At 38.2% G+C, this 17,384-nt stretch overlaps 1 protein-coding gene across 1 annotated transcript in view; it reads right to left on the bottom strand.

Moving 5' to 3' along the window:
* Nucleotides 1-406: 406 nt before the first annotated feature.
* The window catches only part of FAM155A (family with sequence similarity 155 member A), a 704,261-nt gene continuing 687,283 nt past the window's right edge, over nucleotides 407-17,384 (bottom strand). Inside the window, exon 3 of the mRNA XM_030922440.1 lies at nucleotides 407-1,770. Within this exon, the coding sequence (XP_030778300.1) occupies nucleotides 1,481-1,770 (290 nt within the window). The 3' untranslated portion in view covers nucleotides 407-1,480. The remainder of the gene's footprint in view (nucleotides 1,771-17,384) is intronic.

Consider the following 17,384-nt stretch of genomic DNA (forward strand, 5'->3'; position numbering starts at 1 on the left):
GCCCTTATTAACTCTTCCTTCCACTGATTCTACTGTAAACTCATAAAAGCCTTTTATAGAAAGCAAATTCATATACACTCAGCAGGTGAAATGTTCCCACAAAGAAAAAAAAATACAAACAGAGTGATCAGACCTCTTTTCCTCAACTACCTAGAGCATGTTAGAGTGATAAAGTTTTTGCACATTAATAAAAATGGCTGACCTATTTATTTTTTAAAAAAGAAGTTGTTCCTCTGTGATAATGCAGAATTGCATACACTGTATACCTGGAATAATTTTAAACCATATGTTAGGGAAATACTGGAATAAAATTGTATATATTCTGTATATTGCAGGTGTTTGAGCATTTCTAGTGTCTCTTCCACAACAATAAGGGAGGAAAAGAAGTCCAGATATGTGTCTGCAATCCCTTTGTTCCCTGTAATTACAATGGCCAAAATGTGCTCCTATATTACTGCAACAGAACTGAAATCACAATGAAAGCCCACCTCCATTGTCAAAGGAAAAACTTCCTCACTCCCTGCATCCTGATTCTAGATAGCTGCTCCTGTCCAACTGGACCAGCAAGAAAGGGCTGGGCCACTTGGGGATGGGAACTGGAGCAATACAATTCATGATAGTGTTTTTTAAAATTTTTTTCCTTTTATTTTGTTTTCAACATAAAAATGTGTTAACTGTCTGATTCCACCTATTATGGAGAGCACTTGTTTGTTCAGCTAAAAAGGAACTCCTGCCAGGCCCCCTTGGCTCCGCTCTGTTTTGGGTTTGTGCAACAGGGGCTCAGAGGCCCACCAAGTGTGCACACCCATTCACTGTGGTTACACAGACAGAAGCAAGCGGATGTTGTTTGCTTAGGGGACGAGAAGAGGGCGAGGGAAAGGAAAGGCCGGGAAGGGTATTGGTTCTGTGGGTAGAAGGGAGACTTAGGGATTTTTTTTATTTTTATTTTTTGTTGTTTTCTTTTTTTTGTCTTTTTTATTTTTTATTCTTTTTTTGTTGTTGTTTTTTGCTATACCAGGAGGTCATAGCAATCATTCCTCTAATAGAAACTGACAGGACATAAAGACAGAACTATCTGATGAACACACACAATGACTAGAAATATAGAGAGATAGAGACAGTGAAAAGACTTAGTTTACCTCTGAGAAACCATCCCCCAAAATAAATCCTGTATTAACAAGTGCAAAAAATAAACAAACAAATAAACCCAAACCAAAATGAAAGCAAATAAAACCTCCAAACATTAAAACACAGTGTATAAAATGGTGTGAGAAATTTAAAGTCACTTTCCAGCCTTTTAGTCAATAAAAAGCTGTGGTTGTGTCCTTGTTTGGATTCAGGCCCATCTGTTTAAATTTTACCCTAAAGGCCTTGCAATAAGTAATTCGAGGGTAAAAGCACCCAGTTTCTGTTACATGAGACAGCAGTTGCCATTTTTCATGGCGGGCCAGCTGCTGCTGTGGTGACACTTGTCCTTCCGTTACTCCTCATTAGTTGAGTTTTCTTCCAGCGTGTTGATGCCTCCAAAGCTCAGTCCGGCTGTATTCTGTGCTGCCGAGGCTGTGAGCACTGTGTGTAACAGAATCAGTACAAGAACACACAGCTTGAGTCTGCTGTTGCACAGTCTTGTTGCTGATGACACTGTGAGCGATGTCCTGTGACAGGAGTCACTTTTCTCTACGGTCCCTTTGGATGGGTTATTTGATTTTTCTTCTCTCCTGACATCACAGCATTCTGGTTCATCATTGGTTAGAAAGGTTTCATAAAGCCCTGTAGGAAGAAGGAAGCAGAGTGTCAGCAGGAAGGCAATACATTTGCGACATAGTAGAGTGAAGCTGTTGCTTTAACATTCTAACCCACAAAACCTTACAGGCAATTAGACATTTTTTAAAGGAAAATCAAGTCAATACAATTGGATAAAGAGTCACCCATGGTCTCAAACCAGTATTGTTAGATTTCTCAAGTTGTTCTTTTATATTCTTGCCAGTCATACCATGAAAGTTCTGGGTTGTTGGGAATACAGAATAGAAGATTTCATTAAGTCAAAAGTCAGAACTTGAGGTTCTGGATCAACTTGGAGATCAAGTACATGCAACCATCCTTTCTTCTTTAACAGGAATGTGACCAATTTATGCAATGCATAAACTGACATTAGCTACTTATGCTGAGTGAAATAAGCAACAGATCATAACGTCATAGCTCTAGGAACCATGTTATCATTGTTTCCCTCAGAAACCTCATCAAGTCTTCTCTCTCCCTGTCTGGGAGAATGGGCAAAACCATCTATGTGTCCAATGGGTGATCGGGTCATTTTGATTTATTTTCTAAACATTTCTCTTATTTTTCTCCATCTTCTCCATTTGCTTTCTATAGAAGTCTGCCTGAATTGAGGCTTCATTATCTTTTGCTTGGACCATCACGAAGGAGTCTCTCTGCTGTTCATCTTCGCATTTGATCTGTCCTCCAATTGTGCCTATCAGGAATTGTCTGTCTCTGCTTCTCTTGTTCTCTCTTCACTTTTTTCCTCCTTGCTGAAACTCTTCCTCCCCTTTTTCTCTTCTTCCTCTGATAACACACGTTGTTATTTTAAAATTGACAGATGCACATTTTAAAACTTTGGAAGTAGTGAAAAGAATAAAACCACTGTGTATCTACAATCTTTCCAATCCTTTACCTTGCTGTATTATACAGAATATTTTTATGCAAGCTGTATAAATCATTGTGTATTTTTTTTTCTACTTGACTGAACCATTTATTCGTGGGTGTTAGAATGAACTTTCTAGACAAATTTTGTCATATTAATGTCATGCTTGAAAAACTTAAAAATGGGGATAATAGTAGAGTTGTTATAAGGATTACATGAGATTTTTCATGTAATATGCTTGGTTCAGTGGCTAGCACATAGAAATAACATGAAAATTTGGTCTACTGTGAATAACAATAGTTATCAATGGTATCTCATTGCTTCAACCTAAACAATAAAATCTAAAGGTCTCTCCTCTCTCTCCAGGCTCACTGCTCAATGTTCCCACATTCCTGAAGCATTGGCTGGCCCCAGAGAACCCAAGCATGTATCACTAGCCAAGCCACTGTTTCTTTCTAAAATGTCCTCCATCAATTCCTCTACATACTTTTCATTTATCCTCCAAATGTGGTTCAAGTGAAACTCCCTGTATGAAGCTTGTACTCATACCCCTGGGCTATTAGCATTTTGCTTAATCCTTAATTATAGCAATTATTGTTATTTTTCTTTTAATCACAATTGCTCATTTTAATTTCAATGTTCTTATCTGTCAATTTAAAAGCATAAACTATACATTCTTAGCTTTGCATTCTCATGTAGCAGAATGCCTGAACAAAATACTTAATGAGCATTTATGACATGAATAAACTCAGTATACCTATTTATTTAATTAAAAAGAATCTCAAATAATATACATTCAATCTTCAGTTTCTTTTAAAGAAATGAACAAGATATCCTTATAATGATGCTTACAATATTCATTTCTTCTTAGGCATTCAAAGGTAAACTTCACCTTCGCCTAGGTAGAATATAAAAAAAAAAAACTGAATTAATGAGGTCTTCAGCTCTGACATTTTAATTGTATGATATTTTCTTTTTTCATATAAGATATCTCAGTGGTAGACTAATCATTTACTGAAATATGCGTTTCCAATACTACATTCTATAACAAAAGGAGTTTACAATAAGATTATAAAAATAGAAATCTAGAAGTCCTTTAGATCAACATTTTAGAATGCTAATAATCAGAATATATTTAACAACATTATATAAATAAGAAGCTCTTCCAAAGTTGCTCAGAAACTGGTTTGCTGATTTACAACTAAAGTCATCACAGAAAAAAAATAGAAGCAGTTCATTCAGGCCAATAAATGAACCCTTCTTTTTGTCTGGTACAATTAATATTCTTTCTTTTTTCTCTCCTGTCCATCTTTTTAACAAGTTTTTACTCAAACTTATGAATAACATATCTATAGTAAGATAAAATAATTCCACAGAGTATTTTACAAAATAACAAAAAATCCTCCACCTCCCACATCTCAAATTCTTCTTTCGCAAAGGCAAATATTTCCATATCTTTCAGCTGCTTTGTATTTAGCTCCTTTTCTGAGAATAACATGTTTTATGCTCTTCTTGATTTTTCATTTTTTAGCATTCCCCTCAGGAAATGTGGAGATAAAACATTTATTCTCCTCCTTCCTCCAGCAAATATGCTTCCCACCAAACCCTCACCCATTCCTCCATAAATAGTAACTTTGATACCTGCTGTTGCCTTTACAGTATTAGGATGACATAAATGTAATTCTTAGTTCAACCATGTAGTAAAGTCCAATTTTCTATCCCTGTACTGCTTCATTTTTTTCCTGCAGATAATACTTGTCTTGTTATGTTTCCTCTTCTAACTAATTCAACCCAAATGCATTGCCAGTTCTTTCATTTGCATCAGGTGTTCTATCAGTTCTTTTCTGAAGAAATATCTCTTGGAGCCTCCCACCATCTGGACTGGTTGCCCTCATGCCTGATGAGTTTCTACCGCTCTGTGCACTGCAGTGCTAGATCCCCTGTTCCCTGTATCCTGTGCCTCATCCCCTTCTTTCTCCTTCTGGGGGTTTACAACCTCTAGTGCCTTCAGTGGGAAAAGCTCATGAGGCGAATTTCCAAGATGCCATATGCCTTAAAATGTGTTTATTCTACCTCACATTTCATTGAATCTTTGGCTGGGTATGGAATTCTAATTTAGAAATGATCATTCTTCAGATTTATTCAATCGCTGGTCCTACGTTTGGCTGTTGGACCTTCAGAACTTGTCCTTTAATTTTCTTACCTCTGCTGTTAATATTTCATATTACTTCATCCCTTAACTCTAGTTTCAGGAGAATTTGGTGAGTTTTCACGGGACATAATTTCACTGAATTTTGCTTTTTCCCCTAGGATTAAGTTCCAAGAGTTCCTTCGTGTTATCTGAATGTTGCTTTTTGAAGCAACTGTTCTTATTTTGTGGTGACCATGTTGATGTTTTTTTCACACTAAGATATCTGAGATATTTGGGGTACCCTTATATGTTGTGTTTCATTCCATCTCTGAATAAATTCCCTCCATTTTCTCTGTGTTGCCACCTTTTGTGTTTGTTTGTCTCTTGTTCTTCTCATGGAAACACCATGCATTCCTAGTTGTCTGCACAAAATGAAAAGCACAGGAAGTCTGGGCACCTAAGGAGGACTGTGGCCGGTGAGCTGCACTGTGAGATGACATGCCTGAACTGTTAGGATGGAGAAACTTTTTTTTTTTGAGAAGGAGTCTCTCTCTGTCGCCACACTAGAGCACAGTGGCGCCATCTCGGCTCACTGCAACTTCCGCCTCCCGGGTTCAAGTGATTCTCCTGCCTCCGGATCCGGAGTAGGTGGGATGACAGGCTCCCGCCAATATGCCCGACTAATTTTTTTGTGTTTTTAGTAGAGATAGGGTTTCACCATGTTGGCCAGGATGGTCTAGATCTCTTGACCTGGTGATCCACCGCCTTGGCCTCCCAAAGTGCTGGGATTACAGGCCGGTGCCACTGTGCCCCGCCAGCATGGAGAAACTTTTAAAATTCTGTCTTTAGGTTGATCAGACTCCCCAGAAAAGTCTATCCAATATCCATCCAGGAAGCAGAAGGCCAGGGAGCAGGAGGGAGCAGCAGGATGAGGCTGGAGGAGTCTCAGCTTCAGGGTGGGGGTGTGCATTGGATCCTGGTGGTCAGAGTGGTCCCCTGCCCTGAACTCCTCCTACTGTTGCTCATACCAACAACCTTTTCTATGTCACCTCAAAAAGAAAAAGTTTCCTCCAGAAAGAAATATGCCCCCAGTCTCTGGGATGGGAGTAGGGAATGGGATTTGGGGACCTGACTGCCTCTTAAAACTGATTTCCACCCAGTCTTCCTTATTTTGCCCTTTCTTCCATTGCATCTCGTGTTGTCAATCCCTGAGTCTGGATGTAAATCGGACTGACTCTGTTTCCTCTCTGTTGCTTCCTATTACTTTTCCTAAGTTTCAGCAAATCTGTTAGCATTCATCGACTTTCTAATTTCTAAGAGGTTTTGATTATTATCTCTTTACCTATTCTTCGATTCTTTTGGATTTAAGCCATAAAACAATCTTTTTGGTTGGGACTGCCTAGAGAATTTTCCAGCTCTTTTTTCTACGTCATTCTTCTCTGCCTTGAATTCTGACAGATGCCTTTTTCTCCATCAAATGCATTTCTGAGTAAGCAAGGACATGCAGCCTTCTAAGGTCATTATTTCTTTGACTTACATAGAGTCACTGGGTCATATAAGCAGATCAATGACCTCCTTGGGACCTGGGGGCACAGACTCCTCTAGCTCGGAGTGCTGCCTACAGAGGGTTTCACCCTACATGCCTCCCAGACGCTGCCATTGGTTGAAGTCAGCAGCCTTGACCTATTTTTCAGGCCCTGGGCAGCCTCCAAGCGAGTTAGGGGTCCCAAGGCTGGGCCCACTTGACTCAAGTCAAGACATCTCTCAAGGACCATCCCAGCTTCAGATTTTTTCCCTCTACCAAATTTCTCCTTCTTCACCCCATCATAGGTAGCATGCCCGAGAGTTCTCCTCCAAAAACTACCTGCACACAGATAACCTGCTGGGGCAAATCTCCTAGGAAATTTTCCGCCTACCTACAGAAATGACCTTTTCCTCAGCATTGAAGAAACTATAAAAACATATTTCCAAATAAAAATAATTTCTCAAACAAGTACAATTGCACAAATTAGCACAAACAAGTACAATTGCACAAATTAGCATTAGGAAAAAACAAAAGCAAATTTTCCGGGTAGTGAAATTTTGTTCTGATACATTTTGCTTATAAGCTGTTCTATTTGAAATCTCTAGTGAATCAGTACCTGCTGTTTGACACTACAGTACCAACCTCACAGAGTTTTTCTTTTTGAGAATTAAATAATACACATAAATTGTTTAGACCAGTGCATGGCAGGTAAGAAAATCTCACATAATATTAATGACTCATGTTGTAAGTAGAGAGAAATAGTAAAATCAGAATTTATTATTAGGGGAATTCCTACCTAGAGGAATCAGACAAGAGAAAGAAGGGCATCCAATTTGACTTATTGGAAAAGAATAAGTCAAATTATTCTTTGTTGCAGATGATATGATTTTGTTTTTAAATTTATTTAAATTTCTTTTTCTTTTCCTTTTCCTTTTCTTTTTTTTTTTTTTTTTTTTTTTTTTTGAGACGGAGTCTCGTTCTATCGCCCAGGCTGGAGTGCAGTGGCCGGATCTCAGCTCACTGCAAGCTCCACCTCCCGGGTTTACGCCATTCTCCTGCCTCAGCCTCCTGAGTAGCTGGGACTACAGGCGCCTGCCACCTCGCCCGGCTAAATTTTTGTATTTTTTAGTAGAGACGGGGTTTCACCGTGTTAGCCAGGATGGTCTCGATCTCCTGACCTCGTGATCTGCCCGTCTTGGCCTCCCAAAGTGCTGGGATTACAGGCTTGAGCCACCGTGCCTGGCCATTTTTCTTATATTAATTATCATCCAGCCCCAAATGTCACAATTTTATATATGGGAAAAACGAAAAACTCCACCAAAAAAACTGCTAGAACTAATAAACAAACTCAGTAAAGTTACAGGATACAAAATCAACATACAAAAATCAGTAACATTTCTGTATGTCATCAGTGAACAATTTGAAAAAGAAATCAAGAAAATAATCCCATGTACGATAGCTACAAATGAAATACCTACGAATTAACCAAAAAAGTGAAAGATCTCTACAGTAAAAACTATGCAACATTGATGAAAGAAATTAAAGAGGACACAAAAAAATGGAAAGATATTCCATGTTCATGGATTGGAAGAATCAGTATTGTTAAAATGTCCATGCTACCCAAAGCAAGCTACAGATTCAATGCAATCCCTGTAAAAAAATATTAGGTTGGTGCAAAAGTATTTTCAGTAATACCAATAAATGTTCTTCACAGAAATAAAACAAATAATTCTAAAATTTATATGGAAACACAAAAGGCCCAGAATAGCCAAAGTTATCCTTAGCAAAAGGAACAAAACTGGAGGAATAACATTATCTGACTTCAAATTGTACTGCAGAGGTACAGTAACCAAAATAGCATGATAATAACATAAAAACAGACACATAAACCAATGGAACAGAACAGAGAACCCAGAAACAAATCCATACATCTACAGTGGAGTCATTTTTGACAAAGGTGGCAAGTACGTGAGTTGGGGGAAAGGACAGTCTCTTAAATAAATGGTGCCAGGAAAACTAGATATCCATATGCAGAAGAATGAAACTAGACTCCTATTTCTTGCCATATACGAAAATCGAATCAAAGTGATTTAAAGACTTAAGGGGCCAGGTGCTGTGGCTCACACCTGTAACCCTAGCACTTTGGGGGTCAAAGGCAGATGGATCACTTGAAGCCAGGAGTATGAGACCACCCTGGCCAACATGGTGAAACCTCATCTCTACTAAAAATGCAAAAATTAGCTGGGCATGGTACACAAGCTTTTAATTCCAGCTACTGGGGAGGCTGAGGCAGGAGAATCACTTGAACCCAGGAGGCAGAGGTTGCAGTGAGTTGAGATTGTGCCACTGCACTCCAGTCTGGGTGACAGAGCAAGACTGTCTAAAAAAAAAAAAAAAAAAAAAAAAAGATGACTTAAAGACTTAAATCTAAGATCTCAAACTGTGAAATTACTAAAAGAAAACACTGGGGAAAGTCTCCAGGATGTTGCTCTAGTCAACAATTTCTTGAGTAATACCCTGCAAGCACAGGCAACCAAAGCAAAAATGGACAAATGGGATCATACCAAGTTAAAACGTTTCTGCATGGCAAAGAAAATAATCAACAAGAAGAGACAGCCCGCAGAATGGAAGAACACATTTGAAAAATACTCATTTGGAAAGGGCTTAATAAGCAGAATATATAAGGGGCTGAAACAATTCCATAGGAAAAAAAATCTAATAATTCAATTTAAAAATCGGCAAAATATCTAAATAGACATTTCTCAAAAGCAGACATACAAAAGGCAAAGAGGTATATAAAAAAGTGCTCAACACAGTTGATCATCAGATGAATGCAAATCAAAGCCACAATGAAATATCATCTCACCGTAGTTAAAATGGCTTTTACCCAAAAGACAGTCAATAAAAATGCTGGTGAGGTTGTGGGGAAAAGGGAACACTGTTCATGGGAATGAAAAGTAGTACAGTCCCTATGGAGAAAAGTATGGAGGTTCCTCAGAAAACTAAAAATAGGCCAGGCACGGTGGCTAACGCCTGTAATCCCAGCAGTTTAGGAGACCAAGGTGGGTGGATCACGAGGTCAGGAGATTGAGACCACCCTGGTTAACACGGAAAAACCCCGTCTCTACTAAAAATACCAAAAAAAAAAAAAAAAAAAAAAAAAAAAAAGCCGGACTTGCTGCGGGTGCCTGTAGTCCCAGCTACACGGGAGGCTGAGGCAGGAGAATGGGCGGGAACCCGGGAGGCGGAGCTTGCAGTGAGCCCAGATCGCGCCACTGCACTCCAGCCTGGGCGACAGAGCGAGACTCCGTCTCAAAACAAACAACAAACAAAACAAACTAAAAATAGAGCTACCATATGATTCATCAATCCTAGTGCTAGTTATATGCCCACAGAAAGGAAATCAGGATACGGAAGAGATACCTGTACTCCCACGTTTATTGTGGCACTATTCGCAATAGCCAGGATTTGGAAGCACCTAAGCGTCCATTGACAGATGAATGGGTAGAGAAAATGTGGTACATATACACAATGGAGCACTAATCAGCCATAAAAAAGAGTGAGATCCTGGTCATTTACAACAACATAGATGGAACTGGAGGTCATTATGTTAAGTGAAATAAGCCAAGCACAGAAAGACAAACTTTGTATGTTCTTGCCTATTTGTGAGAGCTAACAAATTAAAACGATTGAACTCATGGAGATAGAAAATAGAATAATGGTTACTATAGGCTGGGAAGGGTAGTGGGGGGTTGGTAGTGGGGATGGCTAATGGGTGCAAAAATACAGTTAGATAGAATGAATAAGATCTAGTATTTGTTAGTACAACAGGGTAACTACAGTCAACAATGATGTATTGTACAGTTTAACTAAAAGAGTATAATTGGATTGTTTGTAACATAAAGAATAAATGCTTGAGGGGGTGGGTACCCCATTTACCCTGATGTGTTTATTACACATCGTATGCCTGTATCAAGATATATCAATAATGTTACATCTATTATGTACCCACAAAAATTAAAAATGTTTTGAAAATTTAAAAAACACAGCAGAAAAGTATTTTCTGAGTTCTGGAGGCTGGAAGTCTGAGATCCAGGTGTGGGCAGGGCTATGCTCCCTCTGGGACTCAAGGGGAGGATCCTTCCTGGGCCCTTCCCAGTCACTGTTGGCTGCCAGCCGTCCCTAGAGCTTCTTGGCTGGCAGGCATCACTCTAACTGCTGCTTCTGTCCCCACGTGGCCTTTCCTGTGTGTCTCCGTGTCTTTGCTGTTCTTATCAGACACTAGCATATTGGATCCCAGGCCCACCACAATCTAGTATGACCTCATTTCAACTTAATAAATTACATTTACCAAGACCCTATTTTCAAATAAGCTCATATTTTGAGGATACCCCATTTAGCCTGATGAGATTATTATGCATTGTGTGCCTGTATCAAAATATCTCATGTACCCCATACATATATACAACTACTATGTATCCACCAAACTTAAACATTAAAAATAAAATAAAATATAGAAAATAATTTATTAGGAAGGGCTTTAAAGATCATCTATTTTAAATTATTATTTTTATTTTCCAATTAGTCAAAGCCACTTACCAAAAAGTCCTTATTTTTCACAGCTCAAAACAATTACTCAAGTATAGTCATTATGAATACTATTTAAGCACAAGAAAGTCAATAAAGTTCCTTTATTCTAAGGAGATCTTGAGGACTCTAAGGAATAAATATTTTCCTTATATCTAAGGAATAAATATTTTCTAAGGAAATCCTTAGAATAAAACATGGCATTATTTAAGTACGATCTTTATTGCAGTAATTTACATTTTGACATAGAGTCCAAGAATATATGAGACAAATTTTTCAAATGTTTAAATTAGTAATGAACTTAAAAAAAAAATCTGATTGCTGAAGCTTAGAAAACAGTAACATAGTCTTTTTCATCTGAAAAAAGAAGAAACTACTGCAATTTGTTTTCTCAATGTTTTTTATTAATGTGAACATGCAGATATATACACACACACACAACCTGCATATAATTTGTGAATCTCATATATAAAAATATATTTAAAGTGAAATTGTAGCTACATTGCTGTACTTTGACTTTCCAGTATTTACTTTACATCTGGCATGTTTATTATCAAGTGAGATTATATAAAAATATATATAGTTATAGTTTTAGAAAGAGGAATTTTTAAGTATTTTAACCCTCTAGGATAGTTTATATGGCGTGAAATTTATAAAGCATTGTGGATAATGTTTCCTAAAGGTAATTTTCATACCTTTTCAATTTCTTTCATGTTTATTAATCTGTCATGGTTACTTTGCATCAATTTTGATAGTTCATATTTCTCTAAAAATAGCTTGTATATAGGATGAGATTTATTAGAGTTGTGTATAATATTGTCTCATTTTAAAACCCTTAATTTGTCTAGATTCTCTTCTTCACTGTTAACATTTTGTTTCTATTTTATCTTTATTTTCGTCCTTGATTAGACTGGAAAAGTGTTTTAGTTTTATTTGTATTATCAAAGATCCAGCTCTTGAATACACCAGTACTTAATCTGTTTGTTAGTGCATTGGTATCTTTATGTTAATTCTTCATCTTTTGTTTAATTTGTTTTTACTATTATCTTTGTAACAATATTGAGTGTCCCTTAACTCAGTTAAATTGAGTAAAATATTCTTTAAAATAAAACACTGCTCTAAATTTATTCTTTTTTTTCCTTTTTATTATTATTATTATTATTATACTTTAAGTTCTAGGGTACATGTGCATAACGTGCAGGTTTGTTACATATGTATACTCGTGCCATGTTGGTGTGCTGCACCAATCAACTCGTCAGCACCCATCAACTCATCATTTACATCAGGTATAACTCCCAATGCAATCCCTCCCCCCTCCCCCCTCCCCATTATAGGCCCCAGAGTGTGATGTTCCCCTTCGCGAGTCCAAGTGATCTCATTGTTCAGTTCCCACCTATGAGTGAGAACATGCAGTGTTTGGTTTTCTGTTCTTGTGATAGTTTGCTGAGAACGATGGTTTCCAGCTGCACCCATGTCCCTACAAAGGACACAAACTCATCCTTTTTTATGGCTGCATAGTATTCCATGGTGTATATGTGCCACATTTTCTTAATCCAGTCTGTCACTGATGGACATTTGGGTTGATTCCAAGTCTTCGCTATTGTGAATAGTGCCGCAATAAACATACGTGTGCATGTGTCTTTATAGCAGCATGATTTATAATCCTTTGGGTATATACCCAGCAATGGGATGGCTGGGTCATATGGTACTTCTAGTTCTACATCCTTGAGGAATTGCCATACTGTTTTCCATAATGGTTGAACTAGTTTACAATCCCACCAACAGTGTAAAAGTGTTCCTATTTCTCCACATCCTCTCCAGCACCTGTTGTTTCCTGACTTTTTAATGATTGCCATTCTGACTGGTGTGAGATGGTATCTCATTGTGGTTTTGATTTGCATTTCTCTGATGGCCAGTGATGATGAGCATTTTTTCATGTGTCTGTTGGCTGTATGCATGTCTTCTTTTGAGAAATGTCTGCTCATATACTTTGCCCACTTTTTGATGGGGTTGTTTGTTTTTTTCTTGTAAATTTGTTTGAGTTCTTTGTAGGTTCTGGATATTAGCCCTTTGTCAGATGAGTAGATTGCAAAAATTTTCTCCCATTCTGTAGGTTGCCTGTTCACTCTGATGGTAGTTTCTTTTGCTGTGCAGAAGCTCTTTAGTTTAATTAGATCCCATTTGTCAATTTTGGCTTTTGTTGCTGTTGCTTTTGGTGTTTTAGACATGAAGTCCTTGCCCATGCCTATGTCCTGAATGGTATTACCTAGGTTTTCTTCTAGGGTTTCTATGGTATTAGGTCTAACATTTAAGTCTCTAATCCATCTTGAATTAATTTTCATATAAGGAGTAAGGAAAGGATCCAGTTTCAGCTTTCCACTTATGGCTAGCCAATATTCTCAGCACCATTTATTAAATAGGGAATCCTTTCCCCATTTCTTGTTTTTCTCAGGTTTGTCAATGATCAGATGGCTGCAGATGTGTGGTATTATTTCTGAGGACTCTGTTCTGTTCCATTGGTCTATAGCTCTGTTTTGGTAGCAGTACCATGCTGTTTTGGTTACTGTAGCCTTGTAGTATAGTTTGAAGTCAGGTAGCATGATGCCTCCAGCTTTGTTCTTTTGACTTACGATTGTCTTGGCAATGCAGGTTCTTTTTTGGTTCCATATGAACTTTAAAGCCGTTTTTTCTAATTCTGTGAAGAAACTCATTGGTAGCTTGATGGGGATGGCATTGAATCTATAAATAACCTTGGGCAGTATGGCCATTTTCACGATATTGATTCTTCCTATCCATGAGCATGGTATGTTCTTCCATTTGTTTGTGTCCTTTTTTAATTCACTGAACAGTGGTTTGTAGTTCTCCTTGAAGAGGTCCTTTACATCCCTTGTAAGTTGGATTTCAAGTATTTTATTCTCTTTGAAGCAATTGTGAATGGAAGTTCACTCATGATTTGGCTCTCTGTTTGTCTGTTACTGGTATATAAGAATGTTTGTGATTTTTGCACATTAATTTTGTATCCTGAGACTTTGCTGAAGTTTCTTATCAGCTTAAGGAGATTTTGGGCTGAGACAATGGGGTTTTCTAAATATACAATCATGTCATCTGCAAACAGGGACAATTTGACTTCTTCTTTTCCTAACTGAATACCCTTGATTTCTTTCTCTTGCCTGATTGCCCTAGCCAGAACTTCCAACACTATGCTGAATAGGAGTGGTGAGAGAGGGCATCCCTGTCTTGTGCCAGTTTTCAAAGGGAATGCTTCCAGTTTTTGCCCATTCAGTATGATATTGGCTGTGGGTTTGTCATAAATAGCTCTTATTATTTTGAGATACGTTCCATCAATACCGAATTTATTGAGCGTTTTTAGCATGAAGGGCTGTTGAATTTTGTCAAAGGCCTTTTCTGCATCTATTGAGATAATCATGTGGTTTTTGTCTTTGGTTCTGTTTATATGCTGGATTACATTTATTGATTTGCGTATGTTGAACCAGCCTTGCATCCCAGGGATGAAGCCCACTTGATCATGGTGGATAAGCTTTTTGATATGCTGCTGGATCCGGCTTGCCAGTATTTTATTGAGGATTTTTGCATCGATGTTCATCAGGGATATTGGTCTAAAATTCTTTTTGTTGTGTCTCTGCCAGGCTTTGGTATCAGGATGATGTTGGCCTCATAAATGAGTTAGAGAGGATTCCCTCTTTTTCTATTGATTGGAATAGTTTCAGAAGGAATGGTACCAGCTCCTCCTTGTACCTCTGGTAGAATTCAGCTGTGAATCCATCTGGTCCTGGACTTTCTTTCATTGGTAGGCTATTAATTATTGCCTCAATTTCAGGGCCTGCTATTGGTCTATTCAGGGATTCAGCTTCTTCCTGGTTTAGTCTTGGGAGAGTGTAAGTGTCCAGGAAATTATCCATTTCTTCTAGGTTTTCTACTTTATTTGCATAGAGGTGTTTATAGTATTCTCTGATGGTAGTTTATATTTCTCTGGGGTTGGTGGTGATATCCCCTTTATCATTTTTTATTGCATCTATTTGATTCTTCTCTTTTCTTCTTTATTAGTCTTGCTAGCGGTCTATCAATTTTGTTGATCTTTTGAAAAAACCAACTCCTGGATTCTTGATTTTTTGGAGGGTTTTTTGTGTCTCTATCTCCTTCAGTTCTGCTCTGATCTTAGTTATTTCTTGCCTTCTGCTAGCTTTTGAATGTGTTTGCTCTTGTTTCTCTAGTTCTTTTAATGGTGATGTTAGAGTGTCAACTTTAGATCTTTCCAGCTTTCTCTTGTGGGCATTTAGTGCTATAAATTTCCCTCTACACACTGCTTTAAATGTGTCCCAGAGATTCTGGTATGTTGTATCTTTGTTCTCATTGGTTTCAAAGAACATCTTTATTTCTGCCTTCATACCATTATGTACCCAGTAGTCATTCAGGAGCAGGTTGTTCAGTTTCCATGTAGTTGAGCGGTTTTGATTGAGTTTCTTAGTCCTGAGTTCTAGTTTGATTGCACTGTGGTCTGAGAGACAGTTTGTTATAATTTCTGTTCTTGTACATTTGCTGAGGAGTGCTTTATTTCCAATTATGTGGTCAATTGTGGAATAAGTGTGATGTGGTGCTGAGAAGAATGTATATTCTGTTGATTTGGGGTGGAGAGTTCTGTAGATGTCTGTTAGGTCTGCTTGCTGCAGAGATGACTTCAATTCCTGGATATCCTTGTTAACTTTCTGTCTCGTTGATCTGTCTAATGTTGACAGGGGGTGTTGAAGTCTCCCATTATTATTGTATTGGAGAATAGTCTCTTTTTAAGTCTCTAAGGACTTGCTTTATGAATCTGGGTGCTCCTGTATTGGGTGCATATATATTTAGGATAGTTAGCTCTTCCTGTTGAATTGATCCCTTTACCATTATGTAATGGCCTTCTTTGTCTCTTTTGATCTTTGATGGTTTAAAGTCTGTTTTATCAGAGACTAGTACTGCAACCCCTGTTTTTTTTTGTTCTCCATTTGCTTGGTAGATCTTCCTCCATCCCTTTATTTTGAGCCTATGTGTGTCTCTGCATGTGACATGGTTCTCCTGAATACAGCAAACTGATGGGTCTTGATTCATGATCCAGTTTGCCAGTCTGTGTCTTCTAATTGGACGATTTAGTCCATTTACATTTAAGGTTAATATTGTTATGTGTGAACTTGATCCTGTCATTATGATATTTACTGGTTATTTTGCTCGTTAGTTGATGCAGTTTCTTCCTAGCCTCGATGGTCTTTACATTTTGGCATGTTTTTGCAATTGCTGGTACCTGTTGTTTCTTTCCATGTTTAGTGCTTCCTTCAGGGTCTCTTGTAAGGCAGGCCTGGTGGTGACGAAATCTCTAAGCATTTGCTTATCTGTAAAGGATTTCATTTCTCCTTCACTTATGAAACTTAGTTTGGCTGGATATGAAATTCTGGGTTGAAAATTCTTTTCTTTAAGAATGTTGAATATTGGCCCCCACTCTCTTCTGGCTTATAGAGTTTCTGCTGAGAGATCTGCTGTTAGTCTGATGGGCTTCCCTTTGTGGGTAACCTGACCTTTCTCTCTGGTTTCCCTTAAGATTTTTCCTTCATTTCAACTTTGGTGAATCTGACAATTATGTGTCTTGGAGTTGCTCTTCTCGAGGAGTATCTTTGTGGTGTTCTTTGTATTTCCTGAATTTGAATGTTGGCCTGCCTTACTAGGTTGGGGAAGTTCTCCTGGATGATATCCTGAGGAGTGTTTTCCAACTTGGTTCCATTTTCCCCCTCACTTTCAGGCACCCCAATCAGACGTAGATTTGGTGTTTTTACACAATCCCATACTTCTTGCAGGCTTAGCTCATTTCTTTTTCTTCTTTTTTCTTTAGACTTCTCTTCTCGCTTCATTTCATTCATTTGATCCTTGATCGCTGATACTCTTTCTTCCAGTTGATCGAGTTGGTTACTGAAGTTTGTGTATTTGTCACGTATTTCTCATGTCATGGTTTTCATCTCTGTCAGTTCGTTTATGGCCTTCTCTGCATTAATTATTCTAGTTATCAATTCTTCCACTCTTTTTTCAAGATTTTTAGTTTCTTTGCACTGGGTACGTAATTCCTTCTTTAGCTCTGAGAAGTTTGATGGACTGAAGCCTTCTTCTCTCATCTCATCAAAGTTATTCTCCGTCCAGCTTTGATCTGTTGCTGGTGATGAGCTGTGTTCCTTTGGAGGGGGAGATGCGCTCTTATTTTTTGAATTTCCAGCTTTTCTGCCCTGCTTTTTCCCCATCTTTGTGGTTTTATCTGCCTCTGGTCTTTGATGATGGTGACGTACTGATGGGATTTTGGTGTGGCTGTCCTTCCTGTTTGTTAGTTTTCCTTCTAACAGTCAGGACCCTCAGCTGTAGGTCTGTTGGAGATTGCTTGAGGTCCACTCCAGACACTGTTTGCCTGGGTATCAGCAGCAGAGGCTGCAGAAGATAGAATATTGCTGAACAGCGAGTATACC

Source organism: Rhinopithecus roxellana, chromosome 18 (assembly GCF_007565055.1).
Source record: "Rhinopithecus roxellana isolate Shanxi Qingling chromosome 18, ASM756505v1, whole genome shotgun sequence".
NCBI classification, from domain to species: domain Eukaryota; kingdom Metazoa; phylum Chordata; class Mammalia; order Primates; family Cercopithecidae; genus Rhinopithecus; species Rhinopithecus roxellana.